General features: G+C 41.4%; 1 protein-coding gene across 1 annotated transcript; it reads right to left on the bottom strand.

Annotated features, from left to right (window-relative positions):
* Positions 1–890: 890 nt before the first annotated feature.
* Positions 891–22,406, bottom strand: scamp2 (secretory carrier membrane protein 2). Its single transcript, XM_056281458.1, has 9 exons — positions 22,278–22,406; positions 14,580–14,648; positions 13,795–13,881; positions 12,542–12,653; positions 10,728–10,856; positions 9,129–9,288; positions 7,732–7,833; positions 4,199–4,316; positions 891–3,457 (listed from the first exon to the last, which is right to left on the bottom strand). The coding sequence occupies exons 1-9, from the start codon at positions 22,332–22,334 to the stop codon at positions 3,323–3,325; spliced, it is 969 nt and encodes a 322-aa protein (XP_056137433.1). The 5' UTR covers positions 22,335–22,406; the 3' UTR covers positions 891–3,322.
* Between the last annotated feature and the right edge of the window lie 13 nt (positions 22,407–22,419).

The raw sequence follows: 22,419 nt of genomic DNA on the forward strand, positions 1-22,419 counted from the left end.
GAATTAAACCACAAATGTCCAGTTGCTCTCATCTCAATGATAATGCAGTGCCTGAGGAAAAAAACGGTCCTTTATTCTGTCACTCAATTTGTGGGACCACAGGTGGACTTCCTACAGTTCGCCCATAAGATCAGAGAGCAGAAGATATGTGGCAGGTCTTCTCCACTCCCTGCTACAACACCTAGAATCACCAGGTTGCTTTTCCAGATCCTCTTCAATGACTTCAGTTCTGCCTTCAATGCCATCCAGCACCACCAGATGATCAAGAAACTCGTACCATCTTAACGTTCTCCTGGTTGCACAGCTTTCTCAGGAGCAGACCACAGACAATAAGTGTGTGCATGGTAACCCCTCCAACCTTCATACCGCAGCTCCACAAGGTTGTGTCCTGAGCCCTTTCTCATACACCCTCTACACCAATGACTACACCAGCCCCTCAACCACCACCACATACCTCAAATACTGAGATGACACTGCCATACCTGCAGTACTTAATGACAATAACTTCATTACAGTCTATGAGGACTCCGTTGTACCACTTCACCTGTTGAACTGATATTCATATAAATAAGCATTTCATTCGCCAACTCTATTTACTAGTATTGGCAAAACATTTAAACTCACAATTCTTTGGATAAGCCCGCCTAAATGACTTCCATCAAGTATTGTATATGCCTTAAAACCACTTAAAGCTTTCAGAACTCATATCTTCCTCAAGCCAGAAGGGTTTTTAATCTAGCTGAACATCTTCTCACAACTTCTGAAACTCTTTCCATGCACTAATTGTTTTTGGACTATGATGATGCAGTCTACAGCTCATCAACGTTGCTTTTCCTTTAAACCCTCTGAATATTTGGTAAGAAAGTAAGAGAGAGAGTAACAGTTTTCAATGAAAGCAAAGCAGTTTTATTGGATGCTATATTCCGCATTGAAATAGAAAAGGCACTAAATTTTCAGTCTCCCAGTACAATGTATCCACAGATGGGACTTGTTAAATCTTCATAAAAAAAAAACAAAAAAAAAAACAAAACAAAAAACCCGAAATGTGATTTAGCATTACAATAAACAGTTATCTGTAGCTAGAATGTTATTTCCTTAATATTTGAATTAGGATTTATTCTTTAGTCCTGCTAATATCTATTACATCCAAATAAACATTTTAAAACTGAATATGTTACATAAACATCTGTATGTCTTAAAACGCAAAAAAAAAAAAAAAAAAAAACAAGCACGTAGAAAATATAAATCAGTCCACACATGTGAAAACGTTTGTGCATAGCTGAAATGATAAATACCATGGCAAACTGAAACCTGTATATCATTTCAGTACCTTAGTTACATTGCTGGAAGTGGTGTAAGAACGGTTTTGTTTAAAAATGTGAAAATGTCAAATTAAATCCAGTCTTCAAAGAAATTCCACGCCAAAACCACAGATGGGATATTTAGTAGCTGGCCGGTCATTAAGGACCCCGACAATTCACCGGAGCGATGTGAATGCTATCACTGTTTACTGATACCTTTTACACAAATTTCCAGATTTTGTTACTGTCTAAACGTACAACCACTTTGAGAATTCACAAAAAGCTTACCAAAAACAAAACTTTGAACTCTTTATGGTCAATTTAGATGTGCCAGATTGTCTCAACCTGCCCCACCATCACAGCAGTAGTTTATATTGCAACTGTCGATCTGCCCGGCAACATCTTATCATCACACTCTAGATATTGTTTTACTTTTCAGAGTAATATTGTGTTGATTGCCTTAGGAACCAATGACCATGATAGCAAATGAGAGAAACAACTCCTTATAAAGGAAATGTTCAATAATTTGGTCAAAGCTGCGTCCTTCAATTTGCCTCCTTTACTGCAGATGTGAGATCAGTTCAATGCCCTGGTAATAAAAATGGCTCTGCCGAAGCGAGAGCCACATTCTACAACCTGTATTCACTTCAGATGCAGCTGCTGTAAAGGATGAAGTCATCTGATGAGCAACATTTAAATTTTCTCTGCAAACGGGACACTGAGACCCTCATCTGGGTATGAATCAGCGTTTTATCATTTCATTTCAAGAAGTTCCTGCTTTTGTCTCATGAGTGTGTGATAAAACACGCAAGGGAGCAAATTTTCTCTAAAATATATCGATTCATCTTACAGGGTCTGAGGCATACTTTCATTAAAAAAACCATCTCAAGTATTTTCAACAAGATAATTATATGTACTACCTATAGTTTTGAAATCCTGTACATCTAGCGACTAATGCTTTCTTTTTTTCTTTGCAAAAAAGCTTTTTGACCCTCATGTTCTATAGGATTACAGTAATTACAGTAATGCTATGATCCAAATCTCTGACTAAATGCATGGCACATGATGGGATAACCTGGTATGGGATTTTGGGATAATTTGTTCTTCCTCTTCTGTACGGTGAAATTAAGTGACAAAGGAAAAAGGGTCGAACTGGGACAAAGACAAGAGCAAAGAGTTGTGGATCACTAAACAAACAACAACAAAAAAACAATACACTTCATCTTTATCTTATAGAATGAGGGCTCACCATTGGTGAGGGAAACTCTAGCTCTCTCTCACACACATACACACACGCAGACACACACACACACACGCGCACACAAACCTTGGAGTATAAACAAACAATTTTAACAGAATAGCATCGCCAAAACTGCACACTTAACACACCAAGCCAAGGCACACTGAAATAGCAGTATCAGTCAACTACTTCATTCATGCATTCCACCCCAAACTGCACTACATGGGAGACTTTCCCCTCCACTGCCCTTTAAAATGGATTTTAGACCTTGTCTCACCAGTGCCTAGAGATGATGCCACCTTAGCCTTCAGCCCTGTGGAGGACACGCTGAATGTGAACAACAATGTTAACACAGGGAACCTCTGGAGGGGGATATGCATTGATAATACAGGTGAGAGGAGGGGGGTAGGAAGCTTTTAGTCTAGTCTAGCCCAAGGTCTGTAAATTACAAGTTTGAGTTACTTTTTGTGTGTGTGTGTGTGTGTGTTAATGCAGCCACCACAAACAACTATTTTTGCATCACTGCTGGCTCCGCGCTCATTGTGAACTCTCAGGAACACAACGATCCATGTGGCGCCAGGGAAGAGTTGTTTTCACCTCAGTGTACCAGTCAGTGGGGGTCAGCGTAGGCATAAAAAAAAAAATCACCTTCCTTATTGTCTCTACAGTGATTAAACTCAATCACTTTGTTGTTTTTCTGGGCTGGGTAAATCTATAGACCTTGACCTAGCCTAGCCTTACAAAGTTAGGCTAGCCTTACAAAGTTAGCCTTGTCTGGGCATTAGTTTCCCTGGGCAGTGGAGGACACTGCTGTGGCAGCAGCTGACTGAAAGGTTTTATTGCTGAGGACCCCCTGGGAGAATTCCTGCTGGGCCTTCTGAAAGCTGGCCCCTGTATGGCGATAGTGGCTGTGAACCTGGAGAGGAACAAGGAGAACATCATCACCAAATGGCCACACAGGATACTGTAGTTCTGGATGGGAACAAGTGACAACTGTAGTTCCTGCTCGGAATCATTCATACCCGCCCAAAGACAACAAAAAAAAAATCGCTGTCCTGTTGCAAAAAGGTCGGAGGAATTAGGACTTCTCAATTGGATCACAGAAGCTATCCTCAGGCACTGTAACTGTTTGATTTGATGTGAATTTGGAGCTAAGGTGATACAAATTTTACATAGTACATTTAAAAAAAAAGTGAAAAAGAGAAAAAATTCCTATCATATCGTATTCAGTGCACTCTGTAATGTAGTTTTATGTTAACATCCTGGCTCTACAACATGGATGGATCAAGTCTTTTCCTATAAGCTCTGAAGACAACCATCCGAGTTACATAACTAACTTCACCTACTGTGCATCGAGATATCTAGTCAAATACACCCACAATAAAATGAATATTTTGTTGAGTATAAAAACACATTACACCCAGACTAAAGAGTTTAGGGTATATGCATCCATCCATCCATTATCCAAACTGCTTATCCTGGTCTTAGGGTCACGGGGATGCTGGAGCCTATCCCAGTAGTCCCAAAGACTGCTGGGATAGGGTATATGCATGCCGAACAAAATAACTTAGAATTCTAAATTTTAAAATGGCATTGTTAACTAAAACACTAACATAAAGAAAGAAAATAAATAAATGGACAGATTAAACCTGCTCACCATCTTGAGCAGGATGACCGACAGCACAGCACAGACGGTGAAGAAGGTGGCTACCACCATCATGATGGCTCCAACTGCCTTGTTTGCACGAATGATGGTCAGTGAAGCAATCCAGCCACTGGAATCAAACAGAGGTCATGAGTTTCAAGACGGATAGAAAACAATTTCAATTATAGCTGAAGGTATTGTTCTTTGGCAAGAAGAAGTAGAGTCTGTTTTTAAACAGGAGCAGGCATCAAGGTAACCTTTGAATATGAACACATATGACAAAGGGAAGCAGAGAGGAAGAAACATGGGAGTGATCCTGACGGGACTCGATGAATAAGTGAGCAAACGTGGCTTAAAAATGGACACAGCTATCACCACCTGGACAGAGGAAGGTTGTGTTTCACAGGTAGTAAGAAAAAAACAGCTTGATGAATGCAGAAAAAGGGGAAAGGGAAAAAGATAGTGGAGTCAATTATACAGACTTAGCTGACCTTTGAAGTGAATTATTAGCATCCATTTATCGTCCTAAATGTTTTGCAGCAAACAGGTTTGCTAGGTTAATAAATGCATCTGACTATCGTTTAACAAATGACATCCATCCATCCATCCATTATCCAAGCCACTTATACGAATTCAGGTCGTGGGATGTTGGAGCCTATCCCACCAGTCATTGGGCGGCAGGTGGGGAGACACCCTGGACAGGCCGCCAGTCCATAACAGGGTCGACACACACATTCACACCTAGGGACAATTTAGTACGGCCGATTCACCTGACCTACATGTCTTTGGACTGTGGGAGGAAACTGGAGCCCCCGGAGGAAACCCACGCAGACATGGGGAGAACATGCAAACTCCACACAGAGGACAACCTGGGATGACCCCCAAGGTTGGACTACCCCGGAGTTCGAACCCAGGACCTTCTTGCTGTGAGGTGACCGTGGTAACCACTGTGCCACCCAAGCGACATATGATTTGAATCAAAGATTATTTTCCTTGAAAGTTGGCATGTGGGAACAATTATTGATGAAGGCATGGGAAACATTTGTTTGTTGATTATTATGAGGATAGAGGTCAATAAAGCAATGAATCGTTAAACCTCATTGCCAATACCTGCACAACAGGTACAATAAACGACTTAACTGAAGGTGCCAAGGCTCCCACCCTGCATACTGGTTTCAGGTCTATTTCAGAGCCCGTGGTTGAGGAGCCCAGACTACTCAAAATGATACGTAGGCGTTTAAAGGTACAATGCATAACATTCTGGCAATATGACAGGTTAATATCAGGAGGGTCACTGAAATGTACCAGTTGGAATAAAATGAGAAGTTTAAGGATCCCTCCCCAGATTTCTGCATTCAAAGACAACAACAACACAACAACAACACACAAGCTGGGCTGGCCAAGTTATTTTTAATGTTGCTGCGACCCCAAAAGACTTGGCTTGCACTCGCAGTCCTTGGTAAAACTATGAGACTATTGCAGCAAACAATATTTACCATCTGTCTTGTTTTCTTTGATTTGTTATTCACTTCGAGTGATAAAAGGTCAGGACTCATGTACAATTATACATAACATCTTTAAATAAAATCAGATGCATCTTAAAAAAATAACCAGTAACCTTTAGACTGTTGTTATTGTATTTTTCCTGATCACTCCTCTGCAACCCTATTTTAAACTCTTCTCTGGCATATTAATTGTTTATCTTGTTGGTTTTTAATCATTCTCACGGACTGGCTTAAGAGCTTATCTTAACGAGGTCAAAATGTTGTTTTTCCCTCCCCTTTTTCTCCCCAATTGTACCCAGCCAATTACCCCACTCTTCCGAGCTGTCTCGGTCACTGCTCCACCCCCTCTGCCGATCCGGGGAGGGCTGCAGACTACCACATCTCCTCTGATACATGTGGAGTCGCCAGCCGCTTCTTTTCACCTGACAGTGAGGAGTTTCACCTGGGGGATGTAGTGTGTGGGAGGATCACACTATTCCCCCCAGTTCCCCCTCCCCCCTGAACAGGCGCCCTGACCGACCAGAGGAGGCGCTAGTACAGTGACCAGGGCACATACCCACATCCGTCTTCCCACCCACAGACACGGCCAATTGTGTCTGTAGGGACGCCCGACCAAGCCGGAGGTAACACGGGGATTCAAACCGGCGATCCCCGTGTTGGTAGGCAACGGAATAAACCGCGACACTACCCGGATGCCCTTTGGGCAAGGCTCAGCGTTTTCGGTTTTTACCGATTTTCACCGAAAATTACCCAGATTTTTAAACTGATTTTCACCCGGATTTTATGTTTCCACGGATCCAATAGTTGTTCCTGTTTGTGTGAGGTTATGTAACAGTGTGCTCTTGTGGCGAAATTCGGCATGCTGGATGGCTTTGAAAAATAAAAACCGAAAACGCTGAGCCTTGCCTATGGGGTCAAAAATGTTAATAAAATGTCCTTATTGTATTCAGTGAGAGAGTCAAATAGTTTCACCTTTGGTACCACATAGCTAGCTCTACTGATCCTGCCAGAGCTTTGTCCTCCTGTGTCTTCCCTGCTACATCCCAACTGTCTTCATAAAAAAATGTGAAAAGAATAAATGGGTAGCCGGCTGTCTTTTTTGAAAGAAATAAGGCTTATGATTGTGAAAGTTATTCCCAAAAAATAGAAAAAGAGCGCTGGGAGTTGGGCAGAAATGAGCAGAGAGGCTGAGACTTACAGAGCAGTCACCAGGAGACAGAGACAGGCAGCAGGCTGAAGGATGGAAGCTGTCTGTCAGAAGAGATGGCAGGAGGCGAGAAATAAAGAGGAGAGCAGACAGAAGCTTATAAGCCACGTAGAAGACTGCAGATATGACAGGACTGTACTAACTTTGTGTATCTGACTTTAAATAATAGATCGCTCGCTTATTTCTTGACACAACTGGGAAACGACCGACATCAACACGTCGGGTGTGCCATGCATGTGATGCTAACCATGTATTGCGATCAAATATCCTACATTTTAATGTTTTAAAAGGGAGGTTTTACATTTTGCCTACACCCGTCTATGGGGATTTTACTGAGGTAAGGATTGGCTATAACTGTTTTACTGAACTGGTGGTGATGCAATGTCTTGCTTAAGAGGGATTTGACCACGAGTCCTCAGGTTGAAAGACACTTGTCCTAGTTCTGTTTTAGCGATGATGACGGTGATGATGAGGACGGAGAATAAACTTTAGCGATTGCGTTAGCAATTGACAGTTCACATGCAGCTTACTACTCATCTTTGTTGAGAATCTTTGAGTTTGACTTAAATCAGCACATGCACTCATGGTACATACACAAATGCTTCAAAACGAATCACAGAGACACACAGCAAAGCTGCACTGTTGCTTGACACACAATTCACCACTCGGTGGATGCTTTCACACACATTTGCATATATTTTAATCTGGGGAAAATGAGAGTTTAATCTTATCAGTGCCATACTCTCCAGTTTCATTTATAATTTGTGAAGGATTTATTTTACCTGTGCTGTAAAAAGTAATGTTGCTGAGCAGTTAAACAGAGTCTGACCCACCTGTTACCCCACTTTGGGATGCCCACGGATTGGATGATGAAGACCACCACTTGGCAGAAAAACACAAAGAAGAAGAAGAAGAAGCTAAAGGAGCTGTCAGACCTGGAAACAAAAACGACAAACAAATTAAACTGATGGACAGGATATGAATAATATCATTTGTAAACCCAATACAAACAAGCTGTAGTAACAAAAGCATATGATTTAATACAAATATTGATGGGACAATTAATTAACTTTAAATTAAGTTTCCTTTATTAATCCCCTTGAGGAAAGTCAGTTACTGCAAATTAACCCATCCTAGCTGTGATCTGTGTAGCTAGGAGCAGTGGGCTGCCGCCTTCATGCTGTGCCCGGGGACCAACTCCAGCTCTTTTCCCATTGCCTTGCTCAGGGGCACAGACAGGAGTATAAACCTTAACATGCATGTTTCTTACTGATGGTGGGGGAAACCGGAGCACCCGGAGAAAACCCACCGCAGACACGAGGAGAACATGCAAACTCCACACAGAGGATGACCTGGGATGACCCCTAAGGATGGACAACCCCTGGGTTCGAACCCAGAACCTTCTTGCTGTGAGGCAACAGCGCTAACCACTGGCCTTTATAAGGCTCATACATATATAATAATCCAGTTAGTCAACTAAATTCTCTATGAGACAGTACAAGCCTGTTTCATGCTATAAGCAATCATCAGCAGTTTTTTTTAGAAAGTAAAAAAAAAACAGCTTATGATTTTTAACTCTTAAAACTTTTAAAACGTTTTAAAGAGTTAAAACTTTATTTTTGATTTCCACCCAACGTTATCATACTACCTGTACTCTTTGGTACATCACCATTAATTGGGGCATGATCGGCATTGTAGCAGAGGTAAAACCTTCAGCTGAAAGAGGGCTGTATAACTAACCTATTCTTCATTTGGCATCCTCCTCATCATGTTCTTCATATATTTTATAATTCCATTATAATTCTGTTATCCTCTTTCAATGTTGTATTCTGTAAATTGTGTAAACACAACATCCATTGCACATCTGTCCATCTTGGGAGAGAGATCCCTCCTCTGTTGCTCTCCCTGAGGTTGCTCCCTATTTTTTCTCCCTGTTAAAGGGGTTTTTAGGGAGTTGTTCCTTATCCTACGTGAGGGTCTAAGGACAGGATGTTGTGTTGCTGTAAAGCCCACTGAGGCGAATTTGTAATTTGTGATATTGGGCTATACAGTAAAATTATAAAATTATAAAATTGACTTGACTTAAACACTTTAACTTATCTTGGCCAATGTCGAACTCATGTCCAATATGGACAGACTGCATCAGGTAGAAAGCATGATTAATATCTACAAAAACCCCCCCCCCCCACTGATTTAGGGTGTGATTGTGCTTTAAAGATTAGAGACTGACTTGAAGGCCTTGTAGACTGGCCGGTACCAGCAGATAAAGGAGCAGGGGGCAAAGAGGATGAGCCAGAGGATGGACAGGCCGAAGTCAACGCCGTAGGCTGGGTCGGTGGTGAAATAAGCCAGGCATGCCAGCAGGTTCAGGAACAGAGTCACACAGTGAACTGGTGAAAGACAAGAGAGTCAGAAACACTGGTTTTGTCTTGGTCTGCGACAGATTTCCATACACAGATCACTGTGTCTTTTGCTACCGATGCTAATAATGACATTTATCAGCCATTATCCAAACCGCTTATCCTGCTCTCAGGGTCGCTGGAGCCTATCCAAGCAGTCATTGGGCGGCAGGCGGGGAGACACCCTGGACAGGCTGCCAGTCCATCACAGCACCCCCCCCCCACACACACACACACTCACACCTAGGGACAATTTAGTATGGCCGATTCACCTTCACCTGCCTATGGAGAAAATCTGGACTGTGGGAGGAAGGAAACCAGAGCACCAAGAGGAAATCCACGCAGACACGGGGAGAACATGCAAACTCCACACAGGACGACCTGGGACGACCCCCAAGGTTGGACTACCCCTGGGTTCGAACCCAGGACCTTCTTGCTGTGAGGCGACCGCGCTAACGCCTACGCCACCGTGCCAACCTGACATTTATCAATGTAACAAAAAACAATGCAATTCTCTGATATGGACTAGGGAGAGGTACAGGCAGTACTACTACTACTATTACTACTACTACTGCTAAGATGATCACTACTACAACAACAACAATACTGCCAGAATAGAGGTCTGAATCAAAATGGTGCTACTGTAACTACACATATGACCAATTAAGATGAACATGAAGCTGATGATGATAATAATACTGATACTTGAATAACAATAACAATAACAATACAGTGAAAATAACAGTAATAGAATAAGGAGCGGACAATCATTTTACAGAAAAATAAATAATTTGGTTACAGTTAGTAACCAAAGTAAAGGAGTAGTGCCTTCCAGACCGCTTTATGATATTTCTCCACGCCCTCTGATCAGGAAGTAGGTATTATCTAAACAAAGTTTGACAAACAGGAAAATGTTGTACCATAAAATGTTGTACCATAAAATGCTGTACCATGAAATGCTGTACCATGAAATGCTGTACCATATGATTACTCATTGTATAGAGTCGCCACAAGATGGCAGCTTTCCTACTGGTTCAGGAGTCACACTAACTTAAAAGTGACCACAAAAACAAAAAAAAAAACAGGCAGGCAGCCATACACACAGCAGAACAGGGAATTTAAAGACAAAAGCCATCAGTCCGATACCAACACTATAAAAATATATTTTTCACAGTGTCAAAAATAGCTGACAAATATTATGACAGGTAGATGTCACGTTTTCCAAAGGATTATGGGTTTTTTTTAGAGAAAACTGAGGAGAGGAAACTGCTTGGTATAAATACAAAAAATAAAGCAGTGGGAAATGTGTCAGTCACCAAAAAAAAAAAAAGGTTAAACAGCATCTTCTGAATGCCAGTAGTTAACATAATTAAAGTTTCAAACTAGTGTCAGTATTTCCACTTTTCCAGTGACTATCTCAGTGTGCTTACACATCCACAGGTAGTACAGCATCTTGCAGAGCCTCTGGTGCTCCAGCGGGATCTCCTCTGAGAAGTCCTGGTAGAAGCAGGGTTTGATGGGGAAGTTCCTGGGGAGTGGGGGCCAGTTGTTCTCTTTGCCTGATGAAACACAGACAACAACAATGTCAAACATCTGACTGGTTAGAAACAAACGGGGCTTGTTTCTAGAAATAAATATCCACCATTTGGGAAAAGTCACACAAACTTATTCAAAACAGTGCTGGATATGAATGATTAACTCTTCATGGCATATCATCGACTTGCCGACTGTTTTAAGACCTATCTTTACAAATGCTATCTTTGGAGGCGTCCCGGTGGCTCACCTGGTAGAGCACATACCACATATCAAGGCTGAGTCCTTACCGCAGTGGCCTGGGTTCGAATCTGGCCTGGGCCCTTTGCCGCATCTCATTCCCTCTCGCTTTACTATTGCTATCTAATAAAGGCGGAAAAGGCCAAAATAATAATAATTTTAAAAATGCTATCTTTTTTTGGAGGTGCTTATCGGTTATTTTTCATAAATTGATAGATGAGAATCAGGTAAAAGATGTTTCTCTAGTTTTCCCTGACAACACTGCTCTGCCACATAACTTAACTATGTTTTTAGTAAGGAACTGAATGAAAAACCAGAAGCCACTACCAAACGTGCCGGCCATTCAGTTTTACTGGACTTCGTCGTTGCTGCACTGAAGGACCTAGAGGACATTAAAGGACCCATTAAAGGACCTAGAGGGCGAACATGTCAAATGGCTGCAAAAATGCTATTTTGACAATTTTGGGCCAGAAATGTGCAAGCTAGCACAAGAAGGTATCTGTTTATGCTAAAGTTTCCATGTGAGGAAAATAGCAGGGTAGAACCTGATTTATGCCTCAATTCTCAGATTATAACTGGCCACTGGATAGCGCAACATTTTCATAGTTCTGTGGCAGTAGTGCAATGCATGACCTCATGGATAAATAATAAAACTCATGCAAAATCATACCGATCAATCTTTTCACTTTTGTCAATCATGTTACTGAAGAAACTTTTTTTAAATACAATATCAGTTTAACAAGAACTAAACAGTGTCTGTAAGTAGGAAGTGGATTTCACTGAGATTTACATTCAAGCACAAACATTAAACATCCTTCATAAAATCCCTTCATATTGTGATGCAGCAGCTTCGGTACTCTAATCCAAATAAACTCATCTCCCATAATTCCTTCCTGATTCCTCTCATGGCATTGCCATTGGTGTCATTCACATCAGCATGTTGCTATTGACATATAGTCTAACGCTGAGAATCATCACAGTCTAACAAGTCAATTTGCCTAAAAATAATGTATTCCGTTTCCAGTCCATGGAAACGCAATTCTTCACCAAGACCAATTCTAGAAATTAGATGCAAATTTTAGAACCAAAAACTGGCTTCAAAAGCAAGCTAATTTCGACATTTATATTATATTAAATTTGACTGGTAGTCATTGAGAGGAGTGCCTTTTTGGGCCCATCACTATCCTGGTTATTTTCCTGGTTTTTAATCCCATTTTGTGGTCCCATCTTTTATGACTGTCCTTTTGCATATCTTTTATGTTATTCTTTGTTTTCTTGTGATAATTATCATGCTAATGTTATATGGTTCCTATGTACTTGTGTTTTTCCACAATTTTGATTCATATTTTTCTTTGATTCCATTTTTCATTCTGTTGACTTTGGGTGTCTGCAAAGGCGGTGATTAAAGAAAATGTACTATTATTCTGATCATACAATGAGTTTGCATAAGGAGGAGTATTGCCATGGTAACCTGTGACGCCTCTGCTTTGCAGCTCCTGCTCCCTGCGCTCCAGCTCGGCGGCCTTTCTCTCCAGCTCCTCCTGCTGTCTCAGCAGGTTGGCCTGGGCTGCAGCTGCTATTGCCTGAACAGTAACAAGCAGAAGATGCTTGGAAATCAATCAGTCAAACAAGCTTTAGTGGTCTAACAAAGCGCTTCAAATGAGAGCCTGCTCAAGGTGAAAACCAGACAGTCATTTACCTATACACAAGATAAGAGTTTGTGTGTGTCTGTGTGTAGACATCCTTATGCTTGCCCACTTTTCTTGCTTCCAACACATCAACTTCAAGAAACGACTGTTCACTTGCTGACTCACTGATGATTTTATACTTATCTGTTGTATTAACTTTTTATTGTCTACCCTGCTTTGTTTTGATTTTATGCCATCTGATATAGTGCTGCTTGTTTTTTAACTGTGTTCTGTAAGGTGTCCTTAAGTGCTCTGAAAGGCACCCACAAATAAAATGTATTATTAATATGTCCCACCACTTGACAAGTGCCATTGTAATGAGATAATCAATATTATTCACTCACCTGTCTGTGGTTTTAATGTTTTGGCTGATCGGTGTATATGTACCTGGTTTACGGGGAGGTGGTCAGGTTGGGTAAAGCATAATGAATGGTAGGAAAAACAAGGTACCATAAAGACATCCAACACATGGACATAGTACGACAGTACGACAGTACACATAGCTCAGGCGCAACAGGACCTCACAAGTGGTGAGGAAGTCTGCCTTTATTTTTCATTCATATTTAAGAAAGAATTGCTGGTAACTCTATGAGTACATATTTATCAGTAATAATATTTTGATGTGATGACTGACTTGGCAGAAAGCACAAAGCACGTGGCTGAGTTGTTATGGTCATTTAATGGTTTTCAATGAGGACACCATTGAGCCCGCGAGACTCATTATCATACTGTGTAAACCAAGAAGAGTAACACAATCAGGCCCTTGCTATCTGAGATGTTATAAAGTTGAGACAGACAATTTAAAAGATTTCATAAGGATTATCATTACATTTGGATGAAAATAATTACTAATAATTGAGAGCAAATAATTAGTTTAAAATATAACATGATTTACTTAATGAAACATAAAAATACTCAAAAGATGGCGTCATCTAAAACAAAACAAGTATGGTATCCTGGTAAATTGTGACTGGTTCAATCCACCATGGCAGATGAATGACAGTCAGTAGATATGGAGCAGTGTCCCATCACTTACCTGTGGACTGGGCTCTGTGGAAGGCTGCAGCACAGCCGGCTGGTAGGGAAAAGTGGACGCTGGTTCGGTATGAGTGGCTTGGCTGTCCTGAAAGGAGGCAAGGCAGCAAGTACACGAGGAATTAAATAAAACAAGAACAAGTATAAGTACCCTTTGTGGATGGCAAAAAATGTCTAGGACAGAATGTTGTGCTTTTTCTTACAAATTGGTGTTTTTTGTCCCATTGAAGCCATTGCCAACTTTCTCAATGATGTGTTCATGCTGTTAAAATAGCAGTGTTTTGATACTATCAACTACACAAGTTCTTCTCTTCACATGAGATCCATCCATGTATTCATTATCCAAACAGCGTATCCTGCTCTCAGGGTTACGGGGATGCTGGAGCCTATCCCACCAGTCACTGGGCGGCAGGCGGGGAGACACCCTGGACAGCCCGCCCGGCCATCACACACACACACACATTCACACCTAGGGACAATTTAGTATGGCCAATTCACCTGACCTACATGTCTTTGGACTGTGGGAGGAAACCGGAGCCCCCAGAGGAAACCCACGCAGACATGGGGAGAACATGCAAACTCCACACAGAGGGACTACCCCGGGGCTTGAACCCAGGACCTTCTTGCTGTGAGGCGACCACGCTAACCACTGCGCCACCATGATGCCTCTTCACATGCTATTGTTTTCTTTTTAAGAATCTTCTTTTATAGCAAAGTTCAGAGCAGAGTTGTAAAGTGCTTTAGAAACAAAACAATTCAGTCATAAACGTGTCTGAGATATCTTACTGTGGGGAAAGGGTTGAAACCATCGACCGGGTCTAGTGTAGAGTTGGTCACTTGTGTGACGGATGGGTCCTGAAGCACAATGAAATACTTTGGTTACCATCTTCATTGTCAGACATTCAATAAATCATCAGATAACCTGTTCATCTACAGACAACAGACTCCCATTCTGAACGATGTCACGTCATTGCTTAATATAAAATGCAGATATAACTTTGTCAGATCTAATCTACAGCTCGACACTGGTGGTATTCAATTCTGTTCTGCCTGGCCGTGTTTCCCGAAGAAAACCAGTTCCTGTACCAGCAAGCCTTTCATGCCTTGCCCAAGGACACTTAGGGTAATTGGGAAAAGTACTTGGGATTAACTCTTTATGAATTTACAAACCACTAAAGCCTCCTTGTGTGAGTGTGTGTAAGGGGGCAAATACAGAAAATAAGCCTCCGGTTGGAAAATTTGGTCTGAGGTTGTTTGCAGTACATTAAACTTCATTGAGTGTTTATCGTAAATCTGTTATTGAGGGTCTCTTCCACCCACTTGGCATCTGTTGCCTGACCATCTATCCCTCTCTTGATGCTCCTCTTAAGGTTTCTCCCATCTTTTTTCTCTGAAAAGAATTTATGTGGATTTTTTTTCCTTATCCAAGTCGAGGGCCTCAGGGTAGGTTGTGTTGCATACATTTATCCTTATATACCTGTTCGGGAAGATGTAAAGTGAATATAATGTAGAGCGCTCTGAGATGGAAGCAGGGATCTCAACTTCTACACTATTATCCTCCTCTAAAAGAACTCTGTTTTCTACCACAACCATGTCTACTTTACATTTTTGTGATATTTCATTTCAACGAAAGGAAGACCTATGTCCCTTGGGAACTTTCATTTCCTGAGCCAAACGTGGTGTATTAGATTGTAGTCTAGCAACAGGATGCTACAGCCTCCTGTCTGGATCCTGGGCCAGTACTTCAGAGTGCTTCAGCAGTCACACCGCAAAAGTACAATAACTCCCAGACACTGCTGAAATGACCTCCAAGAAGGTCGAGATGAATCATTACCAGAGGGGAAAAACGTACTTATTAACAGCACGCTGCAGGAGTATCAGCAAACACCAAATGACCCCGGTGAATATGAGGATGACCAAAAGCTGTGACATTGCCCTGAGAAATGATCAGATTAGCCCCTTTGCGTGTGTTCACAGACCTGGCGCAGAATCTAAACTGAGACCATGAAGTTGTTAAAGGGAGCCAAAACCTGGCCTACATGCCGAGCCTGACACTATCTTGAAAGGGTGATGTAATCCACGGGTTCAGCTCGACTCTGCCCAGTACATGAGTGTGGGAAAAAAAAGGCAGATTTTGGAGCCAGTGAGTGAGGCGGGAGGAGGGGTCGTGTCGTTAAAACGGAAGGCAACGACATGTACCGCCGACTCTGACAGTTTGCAATATTTTTCTTTCGTTTCTGTCACACTACTGCAAAATCTCTGGTACTGCGTGACCGATTCGGGTGGGGCTTGCGGTGCAACAGGGGTGAAACTGCGACCAAAAGAAGAAAGCGCAACGATTTCTGTTTCTGTTTCCATTGTTGGAATTATGTCCAATATTGACAGGCTTCAGTTATAAAAAGAGATATTCAGGGTTTGACGACACTTTAACTAAGAGCACATTCTGCCTGGTTAAAGGAAGTTCGTGCTATTTGTGCATCTGCACACTGAAGCACTTCCAAGAGAATCTAGGTTTTCAGAAGTAAAATCCTTTTGCCAGACGAGAGTACACAACCTTGTGTTTGCACTCCACCTTCCTACAGTTCCCACTGAGCACAGATATGACTTCATTTTGTTTGCACGCAGAGCGGCAAATAAACCTTGGGAGTTTCAGGACTTGACTCAGAAGTGAGAGAATTGGACTTGACACAATGGAAATGAAGAAAAAACACAAAACTATTAGCAAGGAAGACTAAAATACATGCCTTAGTGAAGGAATCACACTCATGACTCTTGTTTTTTCAATATCAGGGCTGATTTCTCCTTTAATGATGACTGATCATGAGGGGAAAAAGAGGTTTTTAAATTGGATGCTCATGATAACCCAGTCAGTCATAACCTGTTCAGGTGAATTTAGCTGTGACCTCACCACCCATTAGTCATCTGACACACACACACACACACCCACCCCAGCAGGAAGAAAGACAGTTTCTTGGAAAAGACAAAGAGAGGAAGAAAAAAAATCACACCTGAATTTCAGTATTCAATAAATAGAAAATAATTCCCAAACTCTTAACTGGATTCAACAGATATCAACCAATCAATCAAGCTGCATTTTACATGGCGCTTTTTATAGACGATGGACGGCTAAATAGATGGGTGGATGGATGGAGGATCAGCTGATTAAAGTATATCCTCTTAAAAGTTACTTGTTGTAAGCAAGGCCATACAAAAGAAAATTGCTTTGATAATATCTAACAGCAAATCTTAATTTCACAACAGCAGTCATCCAACTGAGCGCAACTGATGTAAGCACGATATACTGCCCCAGATAGCCTTTGCACCAGGAAATAGGATTTGCTGTTACAATGATAATTGCCCAGGTGTGGGCGTTGTACCTATTTCACAAGACAAACTGGATTACTATTGCCTCTGAGTACTTAACCCACATCTTTTATATCACAATTCTTATGTGTAAGACTGCCCTGATGAACATCAATGGAACATTTACCAACAAATTTGCCCCTTGGAACAAGTGTCACCACAGAGCCCTGCAGGATTATTACTGAATAACAGTGAAGTGGCCTGTACAGCAGTCTAGGCTACACACTCCAGCTGCAACAAGGGTATTTATTAAGCCACTTCCACACCCAGGAGACAAACATTAGTCTGCTATGACATCGCAAGTCTTTACGCACCTGATATAAGAGGTAAATATATACATACTAGAAGAACCCCGCTACAATGTAACGGTTTGGTTATCCACCCGTCTAAATCTCCCTCTTCATCCTGCCAGCTAACCGCCTTCCCCCTGCCCCTAAACCCCCCCCAGTCCAACTCCCTCCCCCCAAATGCTCAGAATCGTCTGAAATGCCGATAAACGTGGTTTTTAGCCATTTTTAGAAAATGCATATTTTGCATAATTATGCATAATTATTATAGTTATATTTTAATGTTCTGCTATTTTTCTGGTCCTCTCTGGAACAATACCTACCACCTCCCAAAAAAATTAGGATCGTGCATTTTTGCAAAAATGCATATATTTTGCATAATACCAAAACATTTGAGTCCCAGAAATTTTTTTTTTTATATAGGTGAAAAAAAATCAAAGATGCTCAGAATCATCTGAAATGCCGAGAAAAGTGGTTTTTAGCCATTTTTAGAAAAATGCATATTTTGCATATTTATGCATAATTATGCATAATTTTAATTTTCTGGGATTTTCCCCTTACTCTCTGAGACAATACATACCACCTCCAAAAAGAATTAGGATCATAAATGCTTTAGTTTTCGGTCCCGCTATCTACACTAACTAACACACACACACACACTAACATCACACACAGACATTCCGAAAATATATGAGTAGATAGATAAAAAAAAAACAAAAAAAAACAGCTGCCTTGTAAAACTGCACTTAAATGACACAGGAGCCATTCTTACAGCTGTGGTTCGCCAGAGATATTGAATACTGATAGGTCTGATCTGCAGTCCATTGTATGCATTACACTGCAGAGCACAGCGCACTCCTTCAGTATAATGCAAGCTGTTAAAATGTCCTTTCACCAGTGCCATTATAACGACTTCCTCGTAATTGTAGTGCACTTGACAGTAAAAGCGACTCCGACTGTGCAATAGTTCATACAATGGATGTGTTGCTGATGAATTAGAAGGGAATATTAGGGTCTGCAGACCTTTGGCAGAGCATGAACCTTGATTAGGGTTTATCTTGGACATTGTTGAAAGGCACAGTAATCAAGGTGTGCTTGCCGGCTCAGTGGGACAAGACGTGTCCTGCTAACTTACGCCACGTTGTAGATCACAGTCGATGTTGCAAGTTAACCACCTTCCCACAGGTCCGATGAGGGCCCTTGTGACTCAAGATCAACAGTAATACTACCTATGTGTATTAAAGGAACCGCTTTTAATGAATGGAGACTGTAAACCTCCATGCAACGCAAAACAATTCTTTCTTCCCACAATTCCCATCTCTTTCCTATGTAATAAAATAAAACACATGATATAAACAGGTCCATAACTACCTCAGTCACCTAGTCTAACCTGGGGCATGATGCTAGGCAAACCTGGGGCATGATGCTAGGCTATGCTAGGCTAACCTGGGGCATGATGCTAGGCTAACCTGGAGCAGTATGCTAAGCTAACATGGAGCATTGTGCTAGGCTAACCTGGGGCATTATGCTAGGCTAACCTGTGGCACTGAGGTTGTATGGAACAGGGAGTCTGTCCTGTAAATGTAGTTTATACAAGTTAGAAAAATAAAAATGAAAAATTATACCTCAACTACAAATATGAACATGCACTAAAAATCTTCATGCATGCGATCTCCATACATGTCTTATGCAGACATTTAATATGAATACCATTTAAATAAATGTATTTTACAAATAATTCTTATATTCCTGGCTGGACTAGAAAACTTTGAAGGTAACATTATATAGTAGGCTGATCATCTAACCCCATATGACCAATACACAAATAATCAGAGGGTGGGAAAATATACAACCAAGCTAAGACAAAAACAATAAATGACAGAGACTGTGATTCTTCTACTCTGTAAGGGGGGGGGGGCTACCGTGAGCTTCAAGACTACTTCTTTCCTCTCATTTACTAATGCTTAGGACAGAAACAGACATTTCTATTGAGTTAGAAGTTACAATCACGTGTAGTAGAAAACAGAAATAAAGCAGAAAAGTGCCTACGTGGATTTTACTTCTCGGTGAATCTCACATTAAAATTATTTGAAACCAATGGAGTGTGTCTTTCTTGGTAAAGCTGTAGCGCTGAATAGGAATCTTGTGGCAGACTCCACAAGATACTGATTTAGTGGGGGGGGGGGGGGGGTTAGCTTAGATTCAAACACTAGACCACTTCTTTTTGGATTGCTTATAAGGACTACCTAACCTTGTTCTCGCTTTTATGTAGTGTTGACTATATTTTGATTTTTTTTTCAAGTTGTTATATTGTCATTTGCAGCTTTAAGATTTATCTTGATGCTGCTTCTTAGCCTATCTCCTTAAAAAAAAAAAGAGATGCCTAACCTCAACATTTACCTTGACCAAAAGCTGAAGAAAAATTAGGAATTAAAATGCAAGAGATAACTCATTCTCTGCATAAAACTGAGAAACTGGCTATAATGTATGGTCTCGATATGTTATGCAACAGGGCATAATGCAAATTAAGCCCCGTGGATAGGGTTAGCAGATGTGTTTTGGTTAATCAAGAGACGAGAAAGAGGTTTTTGCTCATACAGCAGAGCATTCCTGCCTTTTGATTCGGCACATTATTACATACCATACTGAAACACTGCTCATATTATCTCAGAAACTGAACAACTCTGCATGTCTAGTTCTTATCACGGGGGGGGGGGGTAAAAAGATCCACAATCCAATAGCTCCCAATTGTAACTTATGATTGGGAGCTATTAGATAATGGATCTTTTTTTATTTTTTCCCATGATTGAAGTCTTTTTGATTCGGTAACCCTTTTGGGATGTGACTGTTTGAGCTTTTCTTAGTTAGTTCTGATTATGAGCCGGGATATTTCAATTAATTTTCAAAACAGCACACTGACACAGTAAACACAGTTTATATAAATGCTGTGTTGAAGGAACGCCACTTTAAAACCATCCTGTTTGCTGTCCCCAGAAGGAAAACAACATTGAGGAACATGACAAAACCAACTGTATTCAAAACAGTAAAGGAACCCAGCCTTCCCTTTACAAGACAGTAGTGAAACCATCTATGTTATATGGTTTGGAGACAGTGGCACTGACGAAAAGACAGGAGGCGGAGCTGGAGGTGGCAGAGTTGAAGATGCTAAGATTTTCGTTGGGCGTGACGAAGAAGGACAGGATTAGGAATGAGTATATTAGAGGGACAGTTCAGGTTGGACAGTTTGGAGACAAAGCAAGAGAGGCAAGATTGAGATGGTTTGGACATGTGTTAAGAGGTGATGCTGGGTATATTGGGAGAAGCATGCTGAATATGGAGCTGCCAGGGAAGAGGAAAAGAGGAAGGCCAAAGAGGAGGTTTATGGATGTGGTGAGGGAGGACATGCAGGTGGCTGCTGTGACAGAGGAAGATGCAGAGGACAGGAAGAAATGGAAACGGATGATCCGCTGTGGCGACCCCCTAACGAGAGTAGCTGAAAGTAGTAGTAGTAGTAGTAGTAGTAGTAGTAATAGATTCAAAACAGAAAAGGGCGTTATGTTTAGGACGTCAAGAAAATTCCAAAAAATGTTTTGGATGTTGCCCAATGTGATTTCTTTCTTATTTCCCCCATGCCATGTGAAAGACTGAAATACATTTTACCTTAATCATGTTAAAAGAACTGATGAATCCAGTTTCAAAATAAGCGTGAAGATACTGTTCACATATATATACAGATATCAAGAGAAACTAGAGGATACTTTTCCTTTGAGTGTACACAACACCCAGATAGCAAAAATGCTGTGGCCCGGACCCGTCCCACACCCGACACTTCATCCAGCCCACATAAGGAATGATGGCACTTGGGCGGTCTGCTGCTGCATGTGCCACATATTTGCCAAAGGTGGCCCATATTTGTTTTGTGATATTTGGGTCATATTCACCATTTACCACACGAGCCATTTTAGGGTCACATCCAGATTACATGTTGCCGAGTGCACCTCATCTTTGCCAAAAAAAGGCCCACATTTGATTTGGCATATTTGGGCCATATTTGCTATTATACATGCGGGTCACTTCAGGCTCACATCCATTTTGTCAGGGCCAGAAGAAGGCCATCAGTGCTGCATCACTGCCTGAAGTAGCCCACATCCGGACGCTATCTGGGTACATAGGCAGGTGTCTGGAGGCCTATGACTGGACATTTACCCAGGGCTGAAATAGGTAATCATGCATATCTCAAGTATACTGGTGATTTCTTGGATCAGGAAGATGTGCTTTTGGGCTTTTGGGGACTGTGCCGTTGGGCTTTTGAGGAACGTATTTATAACTGAATCAAGTGAGCTTATTATAGACCTAATAGACGTTTGGGCTGCATCCTGTGGTTTCTGATTCTCATCAGTAGCAAACCAGCAGCAACGTTCCAAGGCAGCAGGTCAGTTCCGAAACATCATTCAGAGGGCTTTTGGTATGCTTGAGTTATAGCCAGAGTATCTAGTCATTCTTTGCCACATGGGTCTCACTCTAAAAGATCTGGCATTACTCGTGAGTGACCGCAAAATATATAAAACACATTTGCTCCACTGCCATTGCGACTTCCTGTTACGGCGTTGGCTAAATAACCACGCCCTCGTTTAACAAATAAACCTCACTGAGTGGCTGAAGGTCTGTCAATCATACCACGTTTAACAAATAACTGTCAAATGACCACATGACGCTCCCTCCCCGGAGTCCACCCGACAAGTTTCCTGCCGAGCTGTATCGCGAATAAGTCAGCCTACAGTTTGACTTAAACTTATTACAAAGGTAGCCATTAAAAAAATTAAGACACACTTACGTGAAATGGGTTATCGTTCACTGGATCCGCAAACGGGTTGTTGTCAAAGTCCGACATTTTGAAAATGTATTAGGCTGTTGAATCTTATGTAGATGAGGAATGAACAATACGCTGGCGTCAGAAACTCGCCTCCTCCTCTCTC

The sequence above is a fragment of the Lampris incognitus genome, chromosome 6, assembly GCF_029633865.1.
Source record: "Lampris incognitus isolate fLamInc1 chromosome 6, fLamInc1.hap2, whole genome shotgun sequence".
Taxonomy (NCBI): Eukaryota; Metazoa; Chordata; class Actinopteri; order Lampriformes; family Lampridae; genus Lampris; species Lampris incognitus.